Below are 18,207 nucleotides of genomic sequence, written 5' to 3'. Positions count from 1 at the left end.
CCCTGTGCCAAGCCCTTTACCTGGAGTAGCTCACCTAACCATCTCGAATTCTAAGTAGGTCAGTAGGGAGTCATTGTTCCTATTTTTGTGTGTGAGAAAACTAGGCACAAAGAAACACAGTGTCTTGGCTGAGGGTCATGGAGTTGATAAGGGCTGGTACTACAATTGGTACTCAGATCTTTTAATCTCCAAAAACTATGCTTTCTCTAAGATACCATTTTAGAAAATGGTCTAGACATGTTATCTTTGTATGCTAAGACAATGGAAGGAGCTAGATATACACTGGAAGTAAAGCAAACTGCATTGAGAATATTTGAAAAGGGGTTCATTTTTACCTTTAAGAGGCAAAACATTTCTACTTTGTATGATTCTAATGTGTCTACTTTCAACAGATCAAAAATGGTGACAATGTAGTTGTTGGTACAGATGAACATAGGAGAGTGCAAGTTTACGGACTCAAATAGGTGCTTCCTGTAGTTTTCACACACTTAGAATCTGAAACTCTAAAAATCAAACGCACAATTAAAACTATGCATTTTTAACAGAGGCCTACAAGGCACACAGCTTCCTGTCCCAGAATGGGTTTTGAAAGTGAAAACAATTTAAAACAATTGTTTTTCTCCTTTTTTTTTTTTGTTTTTAAATAGGCTTTTACTTTTAAAGAAGTAATACATTTCTAGTGGTTGTTCCTACAGATATGCACAAATACACACGGTCTTAAAGAGGCTTTGAAAAATTTTGTAAAATCTGTTGGAAGGTTCTCAAAAAGAAATACGATAATCATGGGCAATTTTTGAGACTGAATGTACTCAGAGTTGGCTACTGATTTGGAACAGCAAGAACCGACAGGCCAAAAAGAAAACAGAGAATAAGAGGACACAGGAAACCATCTCTCAAGAAGAGTACTGTGCAGAGGCCAGCTAGTGCACGGCAAACTGGAACAGGATTCTTACCCATCCTACCCCCATCCCCAGGATACATAAAGGTCTCAGTGAGTTGAGAATTTCATTGATGAAGCTGTCAGAATTGGCAAGTATTAGGGTTTATGGTAGTTCTAAGGCTCGATTCTAACTGCGAAACAAATTTTGTGACAATAATTGAATAGGACTATCTTTACCATAGAACTCTGATTCTAAGAGTGCAATGCCCAAAAGCTCCCTGTAATAAAATGTTTACTGCCCTTTAGCAGGATATTTTTCCAAAATTCAGTGCTGGTGACATAGTGGTCTAAGCATTCCTTGATCCATGATAGCAAATTCCCTGATGTAACTTTTCGCAATTTTGAATACGCTACAACTTTTCAATATTCTATCTAGTTGTATTCCCTTTGCCTACTGACACTGCAATTTTATCCAAAAGAAATTCATCAAGTTGGTCAGGCATGATTTGTAGTCAAAGGCACACTGCTTACTTACTTCTCCCGATGCCAATATGATAGCTACCTGGCTTTCTGCACTATTACCTACTTCACAAATTCATACAGATAGGAAGGTTCAAAAGAACAAAATAACTAACATCTTTCTTTCCCCCAAAGAGATAAAGTTATATTGCAGAGACAAATATGGAAAAAGATACTCACCATAAGTGCAAATCATTTTACTAGCTTCTCTGAAGAGAAGAATTCCATTAGGAGATGATACGTCAAAATTCAAACGCTGGGATCTAAGAAATACAGCAAAAAACCAGACTATACGTGTAGATAAAGAAACCAAATGTAGATTTAAAGTGCCTAGCATTTTCATTTATTAGAAGTAGCAGCAGTATAATGATCCCTTTTAAAAAATGCCACTCCATTAAACAAGTGTCGATAAAATATGTAAAAGATACTAGGACAGTCAGGAAGAGTTAATTTCATTCACTGACTGATTCAAAGATTTCAGTTGTATCTGTCAAAAAAATATCCTGACATCCCAAATCGTAGACTTACTCTCTTCTCTTTTCATGCAAAGTGGCTGATAGATACTAATAAAATACCCCAGGGTGTGTATCTGTAAGTTTATATAAATACCTGTATAGAGGTTTACGTTTGTGATCTCCTGTCGTGCCCGATAAACATTTTTAAAACAAATTCTAAAGTGACAGATAGGAGATGTAGGTATTTTTTAATACTGCTCATATGTATAATTAATCATACACGAAATTACATTCAGACTAGAGTTTCCATTGCACATGGCTCAAATAAAGAGAAACAAATCCTAGGAATTCTAAATAAGAATGATTCTGCTTCCCTGGTTTCTGACAGGTAGGGGAACAGTAGGAACAGGATAAAGGATTGACATATGCCATCCTGACATAATACTTGCTTTTTAACATCAGTTTGGTTTCAGTTGGCTCTGATATGCCTGGTCTCTGTGCTTTCAAGAAATAATGGCATGCTTTTTAAAGGACTAGCCAAAAATATGCAGATAGGTCATAGCAAAGCAATACCAAAAAAGCAAAGACACTTGCTAAAGTCCCTTTGCCAGGAATGATGAATTGTTGCGTCTTCATGCTTTCTCAGAATGCTTCAGAATAAGGTGCAGTTCTAACTTACTAGAAAGATTGTGAACTTTTGATTGCTGGCATACAATTATTGACTAAAGAGAAACGTACATACATACTTCACATTAGACTCTAGAGAAATACACACAAGATAACATATTTTCTGAGATTACAGATTTTCACTAGGTACTCCTAAGGACAACTGTGTTAGATAGATACGAATCATTTGCTTATGGCAGGTATAAAATACTCTACAATATACGATGCAGTAACTTTCTCCCTTAGTATTAAATGCTGTATCAGTAATATATAATATCAATTATCTGGTTGAAAAACCATAATTTAATCAAACACAAACATAGCCACCCTTCCTACAGTATCTAAGGTACATAGGAGAATGGTTTTAAAAAACGGCTTTTAAAAGAATAATACATTTCTTCATTTGCCAGGTCTTTTTCCACCTCTTATTTAATAAATTTTAAATTATTACTGTGAAAGACCTAGCACCAGAGATAAAATTACAGCTACAGTCCATCCTCCTTCCCTGTGTGGATATCTCCCTTCCAACACATAGTTTACAAGAGGAACTGAGGAAACACGATGGCTAAGTGACAGGTAATTTGGTGCTAAGCCATATTCACAATGACATATTTTAAAGACGTAAAACCAATTACCTTCTTGCAGCTTTTGTCCTCTAGCTACATCTTTGTTAATATTTATATGCAGAGTATTTCAATCTCTGCTGGTCTGTGCAAATTATAAGGTCAACTGGGCAATCTTTAAGAAGTTGTAGTTGCTGTTTATTTTTCACTCTTAAAAATTTTTTAATGAATGTGGAGAAAAAGGAGCCCCAACACGCTGTTGGTGGGAATGCAAATCTGTGCAGCCACCGTAGAAAGCAGTATGGAGGGTCCTTAAAAACTTAAAAATGGAACTACCATATGACCCAGTAGTTCCACTACTGGGTACTTCCCCTCCACCCCCAAATGAAAACACTAATTTGAAAAGATCTATACACCCCTGTTTACTGTAGTTGCTATTTAAACGAAAATTTTGAATGCATAAATCATCCACATACATGCATCTTGGCAAAGAGGAAAAGGATAACTTAGTTGTCAAAGCAGGGACAATCCCTGGGGCTCCTGAGACAAACTATGTGTCCATGAACTGCTCTGGGACTCAGTTCCCTTCTTGAAGAAGGAACCATCTCAACTCAGAGACCTCTAAACTTCCCTGCTCTCAAATTACATGGAATTGCAGTTAAGCAGTGAAACAGTTAAAACAGAAGCCCTTCCTCCATTTGCCTTTGAATATTTTAAATAACGGTGGCGGTACCTTCCAATTTTTTTCCAGTTCCCTTAGTCCCCTTATACACCTAAATATACTATATTCTTTTTCCAAAAGGTCTCAACCTTATGTCTCTAATTCTACTGCTTTCACCAGTTATCTTAAAAATTCTGGGTCCTGAGTTCTTGCTAAGCCTTGACTATATACATACCAAACAGGAAAATCTGACCTCTAGAGACTGCTGCCAGATAGCAGATTTTTTTCTCCCCCATTGCACTTCTTACCTGTTTTGCATCAGTTCTGCCATAAGTTTCAGAATGGGAGTTGTGCATGCTGGCTCTCCATACCACCGTTCGATAGTCCTCTGAAGAATGGGAAGATACGTTGGGTACCTTTTATAAAGCCTGTTAAAGAACTTAAGGGTCAAAAGAAATATTGTTCCTGAAAATTAGCGGCACCTCAAAAGCAAAAAGAGAATCCACATTTCTTCTATGTTTAATAAGCAATGGAAATTTTATAAATTGCTCCCTAACCTGCACAGCTGTATGTTTGCTGGGGATTGTAAAATGATGTGCTCTGATTTGTAACATATCCCATACATTATATTCTTTTGTTCTTGGTATACTCTATAAACAAAAGACACTTTTAAAGTATCATATAAGTAACACATTTAAAGAAATGTGCTGCATACTGTAGGAAAGGAAATAAATTTAATGAGGATAAAAACATAGTTGAATTGTTAATATCAGTTTCTTGGGCATCAAACAACTTAAGAAAAAGTGTCATTTCTTGTGAAAATTTAAAAATACATAGAAGGAGAGGGAAATAGTAATAATAATCCCTATCTATCTATCTATCTATCTATCTATCTATCTATCTATCTATCTATCTTCCAGCTTAGAAATTATCTCTTTTCGTTTTTTTAAGTTGCTGATTTGCTCTGCTTGGTCCCACTGTAGCTCCAAGGAATACTGGAGATGTTAGCTTGAAGAAAAGCTTTGCATAACTTTTAATCTACTCAGGGTCAGCTAAAAGGTAGTCCTATGTATACCCAAGGAGAAATTCTCAAACATCTTCCTCAATAGTAAGAATTGTATGCCTCTGATAAGTCAACGGCTGAGACCACCAGAACCTAGAAAACTCTGACTCACTTCCACTGGTCCTTTAACCCTTAACTGGGGCCTCCTCCTTGCTAAATGGACACATAAATATAAAATTGAAGCTTAAGCTGCAGCACACACACACACACAAAACACCTTGCTATTCTACTCCTTCATTTCTTCTTTTCCTATTTTCTAAGTTTCTCTGTTTCTGATGTTTTCCAGTATACTTGTCTTTTTGTTTCAGATGAAAGTGCTGAAAGAACTGAATTACTTAGTGGTGTTCCTTTCCTGTGTGTATGGGTAGAGATTTCCATGGTGGAAAAGACCACAATTTTCTTCCTTGCTCTTTAGAATACATTTCAAATTCTTTAGGATGGCATACAAGGCCCTTTAAGATATGGTCCCTGTGGACCTTCAGACTCCTCTTTCAGTATTCCTGCCCCATCCACGGTTCAGCCACTCTCAATTCCCTGCAAATCCATGGTTGCCAACTCTCTTGTCTCCATTCCTCTACACGTGGCTTCTTCTGCCTAACTCATTCCTGTCTTTTTTTTTTTTTTTTTTTTTTATTTTTTTAAATTTTTTTATTTTTTCAACGTTTATTTATTTTTGGGACAGAGAGAGACAGAGCATGAACGGGGGAGGGGCAGAGAGAGGGAGACACAGAATCAGAAACAGGCTCCAGGCTCTGAGCCATCAGCCCAGAGCCCGACGCGGGGCTCGAACTCACAGACCTTGAGATCGTGACCTGGTTGAAGTCGGCCGCTTAACCGACTGCGCCACCCAGGCGCCCCTCATTCCTGTCTTTCAACACCTAGTTCAAGTTGCGCTTCCCCTGGGATGGTGAAACTTTCTCTGTTTTGTCAAAAGGAATCCATCTCTTCCTCATCTACGTTCAATGAGCACTCTGACCCCGTATCTCTTGCAACAAACTTATATTAAGATTGATTGCTTTTGTTATCTGCCTGCCCCATTAGTGAGTTTCTAAAGGGCAAAGACTGTGCTTCCCTATCATACCCCTGCTATTGCTATCTGTCCTTCAGATTTCAACATAGATGCCAACTAGTCCAAGAAGCCTCCCTGGCCTTCCCGTCCCCCAAGACTTGGTTAGGTGTGTTTCCTTTGTCTAGCTGTGGTACTGTGTGCCAGTGCCTTCTAACTACTCAATCTCTCCTATTAAATACTTTTTGAGGGCAGGACCCAGGCACTTGTATGCATGGACCTGGCACAAAGCAGATTTCGATAAATATTTGTTGCTGTCAACCTGTCAACCTAAAAATCAAGTAGAGCATATTTGATTAGAACTACCTATTTCTTCCCTTTTAACTGTGCATTTCACTTTGAAGCTTCAGGAAATAATTCACGTAACTTTCAACGAAAATAAGCCTTCCAATTCTTTAAGAACCACAAGCTCCCTAAAATTTCACAAAGCAATACTTTTGTCTCCCTTTGTTAAGGCTTTGCATTTGTGTGTGTGTGTGTGTATACACACACACACACACACACACACAAAGAATTTACCTAAGAAGTATTTACTGAAGTCCTATTCTGTATATGTCTATTCATTGTTTTAGACTCTCTGGAGCCACCAGTGAGCCAAACATTAAAAAATTCCTGTCCTCATGGACTTTATATTCTAATAAGAAAAGACAGAAAATAAATAAAAGACATACATAATATGTTAAGAGAGTACTACAAAGGGAAATGAAGCGGAGAAGGGAGATAAGAAGGAAGTGTGTGTGTATATATAAGGTTTCAGTTGGATAAAAATGAAAAAACTGAAATCAGTGAACTTAATTATTAACTCTGTTTTGGCTATTGTCAGATAACTTACTGTTTTTTCTATGTAGCAGAAAATCTGCTATTTTTGATAGATCATAGACACTATGTGGTATTTACTGTGCTAGGGGCCGGGGATCCAGAGATAAGTAAGACAAAGCTTTTATTCTTAGGGAATTCATTCTCAAGTCTGCATGGCTGACACATAACAGAGATTCTCTGAGTACCAAAAGCAATGCCAGAGAAGCACAGGTGAGAACATATTCCACCAGGAGACCTCCTGAGCACAGACTCAGTGATCTTTAGTGGGAAAGCATCTGGAAGGCTAGCCAGGAAACTGACAAGACCCAAATCTCAGAATCAAAGAGGATGAGAAGCACACACAAGCTCCTTTGCAAGGCATTCTACAGGCATTAGAACCATCATATTTTTCAGAGCACACTGCATTCGCTACGGGAGAAAGCCGCGGGACATGAGGGGATGCTCCCTTTTCTGTGTGGAATGAGAGTAGTGCCGATTCTAATATGCTTCTGACAGAGGTGACTGCCACAGAGAAAATGAGTGATTACTGGAAAGCAGAGTAGAGGTCTACCAAGCTGAGAGGTTAAAAGGGCTTCAGAGTGAGAGTGCCAGACTCAGATTACAGGGTGAGAATCAGAACCCACTCTACGAGTTTAATTTTCCAGTGGCCTGTGAGGACTGCCTATTTATGGAAAGAAGGAAGACAGTGGGAGGGAGCCCTTAGGTAGAAGAGGCACAGACCTAACCGCTTTCACCCAACCTTCTCGATGAATTCCTAACGTCTACATCAGATGAATGGAAGATCAGAAGTGTTAATAATATGACATAGCCTTATCAGATGCCAAATATAAAAAAATGAAAAGCATGAGGTTTCCTTCTTGACGATGACCACCCATCCATCCACACAACCAGCAGTCAGTATGACTGGACCCCAAGGAAACAGAAATGGGAAAACACATAATTCTTTCCCTCTGGGATCTCACAGTAGGGAAAGCACAGTAACATCCTAGAAAGCAACAAAAGAGTTTTTGTTAAAACCGTTCAGAGATAGGGGTATGAGGATGTGGTTCCAGAACAGAAACAGCCGGCCAGTTCAGAGATTATTTTAAAGGTACTCCATGAATGTGAAACAGGTGTACTTTTTTTTCACAAAAGCAAATGCTGTTGGAAGTCTTTCTCTCCTGTCTAGCAAATGTCTATTTTTCAACACCTCGCCCAACTTTCACTTCCCTGGGAAGCCGACGTTTTTGTTTTGTTTTGTTTTGTTTTGTTTTGTTTTTGCCCAAAAGCCAATCTCTTCCTCTTACGTGTTCATATGGTCTTTTGCATGCCATCTTTGTGACAACCCATTGACTGTTCATTAGTTGTATGTCATATCTACGAGATGGTGGCCTTCTAAAGAGTGATCCATTTTATTCGTTCTTGTGAGAAGCAATCCTTTCACTCTTTCCTCAGGCCTAGCACACAGCACTGTGTGCTTGCCGAACAGTGATTTTTTTTTTCAGGTTTACTTTCTTCCCTATTTCAGTCTGTCCAACATAATGCCAATTACTTTCTTCTTGAGGTACAATTCTGATTTGGTTAGGCAGTCACAACAACTGCTCCATGCTATCTATGGGATAGGGTCTAAATTCCTTAGCCTGATATTCAAGGGTCCCAGACAACCTGCATTTCCAAGCACAAAATAAGTGGTATCTACAACAAAACATCTTCTCCACTACCCCCTTCCAAACCCTGTGCTTAGGCCAACCGAAAACCTCTTATTTCAGAGTTCCAACACTCTAATCCTATGCATTTGGTAAGATCCAGAGAAATATCTGTACTTTCACAGAAACCTTCCTGATTCCCCAGCTAAATGCAATCACTCTATTTGTATCTGCTGTTACGGCACTTATCACCTTCTATATTTTATTACAGTCATTTTTGTATGTATCTAACAGGTTCTATTTAATTAGAAGCTCATTTTGGGGTAAGATTTGAGTCTAAGTAATCTACATCCCTCATGAAACCTAGCACAGTCCTTAGCCAAATTTGCTGAATAAGTGAGCAAATGGGATTCCTTTGTCTCATTTCATATTAGAGAAAAGAACTAACAACAGTTAGTGGAGTATCCACTTTGTGCCAGACATTGGATTAGGCCGTTATATATGTCCATTTACTCATTTCTTATGCTATACTTGTTGGACAGGTATGATTAGCTCTGTTTTGTGGAAGAGAAAACTGTGATTCTGATACATTAAGTAACTTATCCAAGAGCCCACAGGTTTTTGTGTTTGTTTTTTGAGCCTCGGGTTAAGTGGCAAAACCAGGACTGGAATCCAAGACTGTTTTGTTTTCAAGTCTGTGCTCTTCTACACATCTACATATGGTCTTGACTTGTCTTTGTATAATGTGTTGATGCATATTCAGTATTTCAATTACCTGACTGAAAAACAGTGGATTCAGAGATCAGATTATGACAAGTGAAAGGACTGAGCAGAAGGAAATAGCATCATACGCATTCCTTTTTTTCTCGCCCCCAATTGCTGCCTGGATTTTTGATACTTCAGTCTAAGCATGATCTGGGAAGACTCTAAACAAGGTGACTAAATGCGCTACAAGGTAAGGTGCTTTTATATTGTGTTCTCACTATATGGGCAAAGAAGTGTATTAGGGATTCTTCAATTCTCCAGGAGTAGAACAATTTATCAACATGTTTGCTATGTAGTTTCAGGCAATTTAGTTTTGGAAGGACAGTGATAAGCAATGCAGTTCGTGTAGCAGTTAATGCAGTCAGTGTTTACAGAAATGTTTTTGAATTAAAGAGCTAACCACTAAAATAGCACTTTATCAAATAATCACCATAAATAAAATGCATCTTGACTTTAAGATGACATGTGCTCTTGTAGGACATTTCTTCTGCATGCTAAGGACTGTATAACAAATTAAAGAACACACATTTATGTGGATAAAAGGCAAAAATAAACTTTCCCTGGCAGTAATGTAGGAATCATCACTGACGGTTTGACATATCAATATTTCAGGAAGAATAAATGACTTTCATATCCATGTTTTTTTTTTATCATATCCTTATTCATTTTTACATTATTAGAATACTTTGAAAAGAATCTGTACTTTATCACCTGAAACTGCTTAAAGTATTTCAAAATATTTTAATAAAGCTTTTTGAATGATCAAATAATGTAACTTTTAAACAAATTTTACTATTATTATAAATATTTGCTCTTCATCCCTTGCCCAAAGGAAAACTATAAATCTTGTCTCAACTGAATGAACACCATTTATCATATTCATTTTGTTGTCAATACAATTATGAAAAGCCTTTGGCCTTTTCCCAAGGAAGCTGATTTGCTACTGAAACTCAATTATTATAAGCAAAGCCGGTACCAAGCCATCCTGTTTGGCAATCTAACACAGCTCCCTGCATAACTGACACTTCGCCCTCTGCCACTGACCCTAATAACATCAACATCTATGGTCACATGGAGAAGACAATAGTTTCCAGTTCAAAACAAAACATGAAGTCCCAAGGCCTTCCATTTGCTATTGTCTGCCATCTGCTGGACAAAAGTTTCACTTCAGACAGGTGCCAAAAAGAAGGAGCTTAGTGAGGAAATACATGGAAAACAGACTTAACCAAAGACTTAAAATATGTTCTATGAATTTTAGGCGGTATCGATCATGGCAGATATTTATATTCTTTGACACTGAGGGGAGAGGTTCTGGACTTGACTCTTGGTTGGGACCGCTGAGGAGGGACACAGGAAACGTTAACTGATGGACATCGTAGAGTTGCAGCTTGCTGTCAAGATCACCATCCATTCCAGAGTGCCAAAACTAGGCTTCTACGATTTTTTTTCAAATAAATGAAAGTTTTCACGTTATAAGCTTCTGTTTGTTTTTAGATAAATAAAAAAGTAATATGCAATCTCAGTTTATTCTTCACAGTTAAAACAACTGTAGGACTTGCTGTGTTAAAACCTACAGCCTCTGTACATGTACTTGGTATGCTGATATAAAGACATACATGGTTCTTCAATGACATGGAAAACACTTACCTCTAACCTTTCTATGAACACATATATCTGATGAAGTAGGTTTTAATAGTAACTAAAAATGTAAGTCGGTATTCAATTAATGTTAGAAAAGTTTTTTTTTTTAATGCATAGAGTTCTCCCTAAACCATGCCCAGATCCCCTGTTAGGTATATTTTTGGCCTAACTGGGGATCCGTGGTGAAAGATTGCTTTCAAGAAGTTTCTTTTGTAGTGTGGGTGACTGGGTGGCTCAGTTAAGTGTCCGACTCGATCTGGGCTCAGGTCATGAACTTGCAGCCGTGGGATCGAGTCCTATGTCAGGCTTCATACTCATAATGCAGAGCCTGCTTGGGATCCTTTCTCTCTCTCAAATAATAAATAAAAAAAAAGAAGTTTCTTTTGCAATTTGGATAAGGAGGGTTTGAAAAGAGCAACTGAGAAACAGTGTAACTTAAAACATACAATTGCTTTAAGGCTACAGAATTTTTCTTAAGTGCTCTGATAGTTTTATGTATAAAGGCATGAAAACATATTACACTTACATGACTTTATAAATTGTCACTTCCTGTTAGGATCAAAGAGGATACATACAATACTACTAAAACAATATTAATAGCAACCACTTAGGACTCCCAAATATGTTCCAGACATTACACAAAGTGTGTTACCTATATTTTAATGGTCCCAGTGAGCCCTGATACTGGATGTCTCTTTTTTTAGATGAGAAAACCACGACTCAGAGAAGAGAAATAACTTGCCAAGGTGGAGAGCTGGATTTCAATCCTACTCTGATACCAGAGTCCACGTTTGTCTCACTCTTACATGATGAGGCATTTCTGCCAGGGATGTTTGTTTCTTTGTTTATTTATGTTGCTATTAGTACTAAGCCTTGGCAAAGGTAAATTCAGAATTTATACTAAATGAAAACTCCTGACCATTTATTTCCCCCCTTTTCATCTCCATTAATATTTTCACGATGGTGAAAAGCTGTAGCATGATGAATTGAGCCTCAAAGAGGCACAGTAGCCTGCTCAACCCTGCTAATTGAGATGGAAGCAGAAATTCAAATCTCCTCGAAAATGCCAAATGGTAAGATTCATTGATCCTGAGTTAAAGACGTTAGCCTGATTATCCCGCAATCCCTACATAAACAATCATTTGGGAACGTGATTTTTAAGTTGTCAATATTTAATGGCACCAAAAAGTGACCTCTCTGAGCTGGGTCTCCAAATGCTGTGCTCAGTTATCTGCACTGCTGCCACTGTGCTGTAATTTTTAGCTGATTACACATTAGTTCATTTAGCTTTGTTTCCTCTTCCCTACTGTGCCATACTATTAAACGAAAGCGAGGGGCCTGGCATCCCTCTGTGCACAGAGCTGGTATTGTCACAGTGTAATAAGGATACATCCAGTCAAACAGCATGGTGTAGCTGGTCTTTGTGTTCAGTGCAAAGGCAATCCCTCGAAGATCTCTTGCCAGCCCGATCAACATACGCTGTCAGTGGGAAAGAGACACAGTAATTGATTTTCACGTTAGCACAGAGCAGATGGAGTAATAATCAGGCAATAATGACCACATATCTGATTTTGATTCATTAGCTAAAATGTCTCGCTCAGATCCCTTTCTATAGAAAACCGTAGACCCTTTTAAACAAACAGACCATCAAATCTGCTGACCAACTCTACTCTGCTTCTTATAAATTGAGCTAAGTCATAATTCCAGTAGTTTAGGAACATTTAGATTCTTAATATACTTTGTTTCCAAATCATGCCAAATTAGAAAAAAAAAAAAAACAAACCAAGAGATGAGGATTGATAATTCCACAGAACAGAAAATGCACAGGGTCTAGACATTATTTAATAATGGCAAATCTTAACCACATCGGCTTGCATGAATCAGTCCCACTATGCAATCTGGAGTCTATCCTGGAAGCACACTGGCATTTATTTAAAGATCCCTAAAGAATATCTCTAGTAACTTAGGACAAAGTAAAACTGTCCAGGTGACCTATTGCTCCCATGACATACCGAGAATGGCACTCGCGCTCCCCAAGCAAGGAAAAGATGTAAGGAAAGAGATCTGTATTGGTTATCAGAAGACTTGAATCTGAATCCCAGCTCCACTGCTTTACTGTAAGACTTCAGGCAAGGCAATTTACCAGTCTCAGCTTTCTCATCTATAAAAGGGGCTAATATTGCCTCTTTCACAGGGGCATTGTGAGGAATCAATTTAATAAACTTACATAAAAAATGTCTAACACGAGCCTGACATGTACTGTATGTTCCATAAATATATAGTTTCAGAGACAGGAGGAAAAAAAAAACACCTTGACTCTTAAATAAAAGAGATCTGACTTGTACTCTGGACTCTTAATTAAGCTGTCCTTAGGATGATGCTTGGGAAGAGAAAAAGAAAACCCACGAACAGATGCTGGAATGTCAGAACAAAGAGCACAAATAAACATAATTGCAAAACAAGGGGGTGGGATAATTGAGATATGCAACTGTGATTTCTGAAGGTTTCAGTAGAAATATTCTGCCAGGAAATGGGCTCTGAACTTTCCCTTTTACCTGATTTTTGTTTTCCTCACACTTTGGTAATAAGCGAAAATCTTGTAATAGGAAGGCATTTAAATTATCATCAAGCACTGGGAAGTGAATCCTAAGCCTCATCTTAATGGCTAAATAACACCTCAAAGTAGCAAAGAAGAGTTTATCTGTCAGAAGTATCTGTAATTTCTGATAGTCTCCCGACTCCTGTACCCAAAAGGTGACTCCATATAACTGGAAGTTGTTCATAAAATATTTAGTTTCTAACTGTCTAACGGTTTATAGAATGATGGTAATCTGAATTTTCTGAATCGGTAAACCCTGTATTTGTTTCTGCTTCTTTAAATGACTCATTCTTTTCCCTCTCGTAATGTCACTAGTCCTTTTATTCTAGAATCCGCTCACACCTTATAGTTCTCTCATGTGACCTGCTATTTTTCTAAAAAAGCCATTTTGCCTTTTATGTAACCTTTTTTCACCACCTGGAACTTGTTCCCCTCTTTTGCAGCTTTCCACGTTTCTCACAACCTCAAGAACAAAATACGTCTTCTAAGACAGCTTCTTTGAACAATTCTATTTTGAGTATTTATAGCTCTGCAGTCTTTCTGTGACAGTGGGCTTTCGGTATATTTTTATGTATACTTAGAGGTTACGGGCTACTCTTCAAATAATATTGTTTCCACATGTACGTAAGGCACCCACCATTCAGCTCTAAATTAGTCGACAGGAATCATGAGTTTTACTTTCTTCATGCTTAGTGCAAGGGACTCTTAAAATATCTTAGACTATCTTCATTACACAAAAAAGGTTGACATTCTATTCTATCACAGCTTTTTCTTCCTTAAAAGATGCCAAGTTAATAAAAGTGCTCTAAGTGACCTGAATCTATGAAATGATATCAAGGTTTAATTTTAGAAAATGTACTACAGAGCAGAGGAAGCACATGACAACATAACAAGTAAATGTATCTTTTCAGTGGATGCAACTGGACAGGAAAATACAGTGTTAATGTGAGTAAGAAACAGATGCTTCGGCTCAAACAACCTCTTTTATCTTAAGGCAGCAAGAGTACTGAAACAACCTATACAGATACTCAAACAACACTACAGGAGTACTTTCTTGGTAGCCAAAACATAGCCAGCGCTGGTATTAGACAGGACAACCGCTCCCCAGAAGTTCAACCAGACTGCTGACCGATCTCAGAGAACAAGAGGCGGTCTGATTGAAATTTAGGGAAGGAGGAGCCACAATTCACCATCTCATTTAAAAGAGTACAAAGGGGTTTATTTCAAAAGTTGCCTTTGTCCTACAGGACAGCTGCCGTTGGTCAACACTTGATTGATCTGAAAAGTGAGAGGCTCCCTATATTTTCAGTGAGGCTGTTTTGGGGAGGTGGGGAGGTCTGGGGTATGTAATCCCAAGGATTCCCTGCGGGTAGCTCCAGGAGAAGCCGCTCCGTGCTTCAGCGGGCTGCATGGCGAACAGTTGTCTGTGTACCAAGCGTGAGACGAATGGGCTGGGAAACGGCTGAAACGCGGCTCCTTCCACCCTGACCCCCAAAACAGGGTTTCTAATGGAAAGTCTGACAGACCCTTTACTGTAGTGGCACTACTGGGGGCAGCTATAATATTATCCTCATAATTCTACTATATAATAACAACAAAGAAAAAGAAGGTGAAGGGTCATTGTGCTTTGTCTTTAGAATTAAGATGGCTGTCTTCATCCTTACAGCATACTCTTAATTCTGGAGACACATCTTAATAACCTCTAAATAGTTCCAACAAAAGAGCCGTGTCAGAGGAATGAGCAGGCCCCAAGGTGTTTCAACTGGAGTGTTTTCATCTGCCTTTATTGCTCTATCCCTCTCCAGAATTAAGGCAATAACCTGTGATAAATTATTCAGGAACTGCTACAGGGATCAAAGCAAAATCATTCTGTTAAAGTGCTGTTTGCAACATTTGGCACTTAGTGCGAAAACTTTTAATGTGCGCATGCTGAAAATCAAGGATTTTAAATAATTTAACATTGTGGAGTTTTTACGAAGGGACTAAAGATAGCAGGTTCCTATTTAACTGCTCCTCTTCCTCCGAGAAGTTTTCATTCATTTTTCCTTAAAATCGATGACGTCATGGCCAAATCAAAAATGATGCATGAGTCAAGGGAGTACTGGACTATATTTTACTATGGATACAATTATGGGGGGGGGGACATATATTTCGAACTAATGCTTCGGAGCCAGGATTTGTCACAGCATTTTCTTTCTTTTTTCCCTTTGCTGTGAAGAGAAAAACCCAAGACAAAAAATTCAATGTCCTCTTCAATTTTATTAGGACTAAGTAAGAACACAAAGCTATAAATTTAAGAGTTTTGCAGCATTTCTACCCCTTGCAACCATTTTTCAATTTGGCAACACAGGTCCTCACTGTTTACATTCATCCTGAAATCCGCATATGAAAAATATCTATAAATAGGGAGTTAGAAAATCCTGGTAAGGGTTGCAAATTAAATGAATTTGGCAGTCCTGCGGCATTTTCATAGAGATATTTTAACAGCATCACCTCCTGTGGATTGGAATACTAAATACTTTATTGAAGAACAAAACAGAACTGTTTTTATCTCTAGTACTTGCAAAATGAAGTACCTGAAAGCACTTTTGCATGTATTATTTATTCATCGTGATAGAAAAATAGCCTTAACCTAATAAATTACATTTAAAAGCATTTAGTGCAAAAGTTTTGTTTATGATAAAGCAACAGATTTAGTTCTTTATCGGTAGCTTACAGCACCAAGTTTTCTTTATACAAATTAGACAGATGGTGCTTACAGTAGAATTTACTAAAGGTCTGTCACAACAAATGCAGCCAAGCTGCATATTTAATCACTGCAGAATCTTGTCTACCTGCAGCTGCCAACTGCTAATCCAATTTCCCTGATAAATGTGGCAAGAGACACGATCAGCAATAAAGAGCATCTAACTCCATTTTCCTGCAGGGCGTCTTTTGATGAACATTTAGGACGGAAGCACGGAGTGCACTGTGTGGCCCTGGTTCGTGGCAGCTGCATGCATTCTGAGGCACAGTTCTCAGGTTACTCACTTAATTCTGCCACTATCATTACGTTGCTATTGATCTCAGTAGCTGTTGCCTACACAGCATTACTCTAGATGAAGCTGAATCAGGCAGTTATCATGCATCAAACTTGCTCAAAAGCCTGGAGATTTCCCCTTAATTACTTGTGATTTTATTTGCAAATACCGTTAAAGTGTAATCAAGCAGTCACTTTCCAGGGTCGTTAAGAACTTGCTGGTTTAGGGATATATCACTGGAACTCCATTAAAAATGACTCTAGGAAGATGGTTTCTATCAAACTAGATGGGATTACATCAAAATGGGCTTGGAGTATAATGAAATCTTCAAATGAGACAAATGTAATTTTTAGAAAGATGGTGTTTTTCAACCTCACTGCTTCTGTCTGATATAAAGGGCACCCAGAGCCACCTCAAAGCTGCAAAGATTCTGTTGGCCCTTAAACATATTTGGAAGACATCTCAAAAACATAGCTAACCTGAATAGAAAGTCTGGTGAAGAATTTTAGCAAGATTATGAACACAAAGAAAATCTCTAGGATCCTTTTTGGTTTTAAAATTCTGTGACTATTGCATGTTGATAAACATTCATTTCAAAAAAGTCTATTTCAAATTAAGAGGTATAGCATTTGGCTAATTATTTTTTTGGTAGAAGAATTACAGTAAAATAACCATCAAAGGCTATTGTTTTACTATCTGGCTTCTCAGAACTAAGTTTTTTTTTTTTTTTTTTTTTTTTTTTTGGTAGAGAGAAGAGAAACCAAGCAAAATGATGGTTAATGTTTTCAACTTATTTCAAATAACAATAAAATAGGACTCAAGCATCACTAACAGAGGTGCCCACCTTCTCTGGAGTACACTTATTAGTCTTTTAAAAATAATAATCAGTGTCAATCTGTTTAATAGAGCCCAGATGCATTATGGTTTTAGACGATGCTATTCCTGTTTTGCAGATCTTGTGTTCCCCACCCCCCACATTAAAATCTGGGGCTGTTTTGTCACAAATCGCTTGCTACACTTAAGGATTTTACTAATAAAACATAATGTTGTCTTGGATAGTGTGACTGCTGCCACAGCTGAACAGACTTGTCAAATCAATCCTAATACGGCTCCCACAGGCGCATAAAAACCTTATTTAGCTATCAGTTATCCTAATCACTTTGCTCAGTTTAAGAACGCAATACTTCAAGACCAGCTCCTATTTATACATATATGCCTAGCCATTTAATAAAGTCTTGATTTATATAAATTCTTGTTTAAAAACATATTTAGAGATGTAGTGTTTTAGCATGTGCATGTTTGCGCATTCCTCCATATAAATATGCTGGAACATACAGTGCAGGGTAGGTGCTGGAATAGGGGCGTTTAAAGTGGGGTACCCACAAGCAGCGTTCTTTTAAAGATACTAACCGCCATGAGGGAGAAATCATCCAATCATCAAGTGTCCAAAATCACTCACTGGCCTCAAAGTCAGTTTGTGGAAGAAAATAAAAGAGTACTGGTAGGAAAAGTACAACTCAAAGACACACGGCGCCTGAGAAAGCAAGACCGATGAGGCACGGAGCACATACAAGTAACGCAGAACCTTTTTGTGGATCTGGATATCCTAGAATGAGCAAAATCATCTCTCATCATGTTTGGGAACAAACCCACCTTTACATCTTCTTGTTTAAAGTTGTTGTTGAATATTTGTAATACCGTTTCAAAAGAGACTGTAAGAGGCAGCATGAAATTCTCAAATTCGTCTTCATCTTCGCCTATCAGAAAAACAAAAGGGTCACCATGGTTTAAAATGCATGCTATTGTACATTAGCCTCAGCGGTGAGTGCTTCGTTCGGGCTTAGAAACGTTCCCTGGGAAGGGGG

At 38.1% G+C, this 18,207-nt stretch overlaps 1 protein-coding gene across 3 annotated transcripts in view; it reads right to left on the bottom strand.

The window, feature by feature from the left end:
• The window catches only part of RANBP17 (RAN binding protein 17), a 340,310-nt gene that overhangs the window by 55,671 nt on the left and 266,432 nt on the right, over positions 1-18,207 (bottom strand). For all 3 annotated transcript variants that reach the window (XM_086714573.1, XM_025923706.2, XM_086714706.1), the window contains 4 exons: positions 17,996-18,099; positions 12,114-12,202; positions 4,053-4,160; positions 1,580-1,662 (listed from right to left, as the gene is read on the bottom strand). In XM_086714573.1, the coding sequence (XP_086570699.1) occupies positions 1,580-1,662; positions 4,053-4,160; positions 12,114-12,202; positions 17,996-18,099 (384 nt within the window). The remainder of the gene's footprint in view (positions 1-1,579; positions 1,663-4,052; positions 4,161-12,113; positions 12,203-17,995; positions 18,100-18,207) is intronic.

This window comes from Puma concolor, chromosome A1 (assembly GCF_028749965.1).
Source record: "Puma concolor isolate L17-30 chromosome A1, mPumCon1.1.hap2, whole genome shotgun sequence".
NCBI classification, from domain to species: Eukaryota; Metazoa; Chordata; class Mammalia; order Carnivora; family Felidae; genus Puma; species Puma concolor.
The sequence above is the reverse complement of the archived record's forward strand: the minus strand, read 5'-3'. Positions and strand labels throughout refer to the sequence as shown.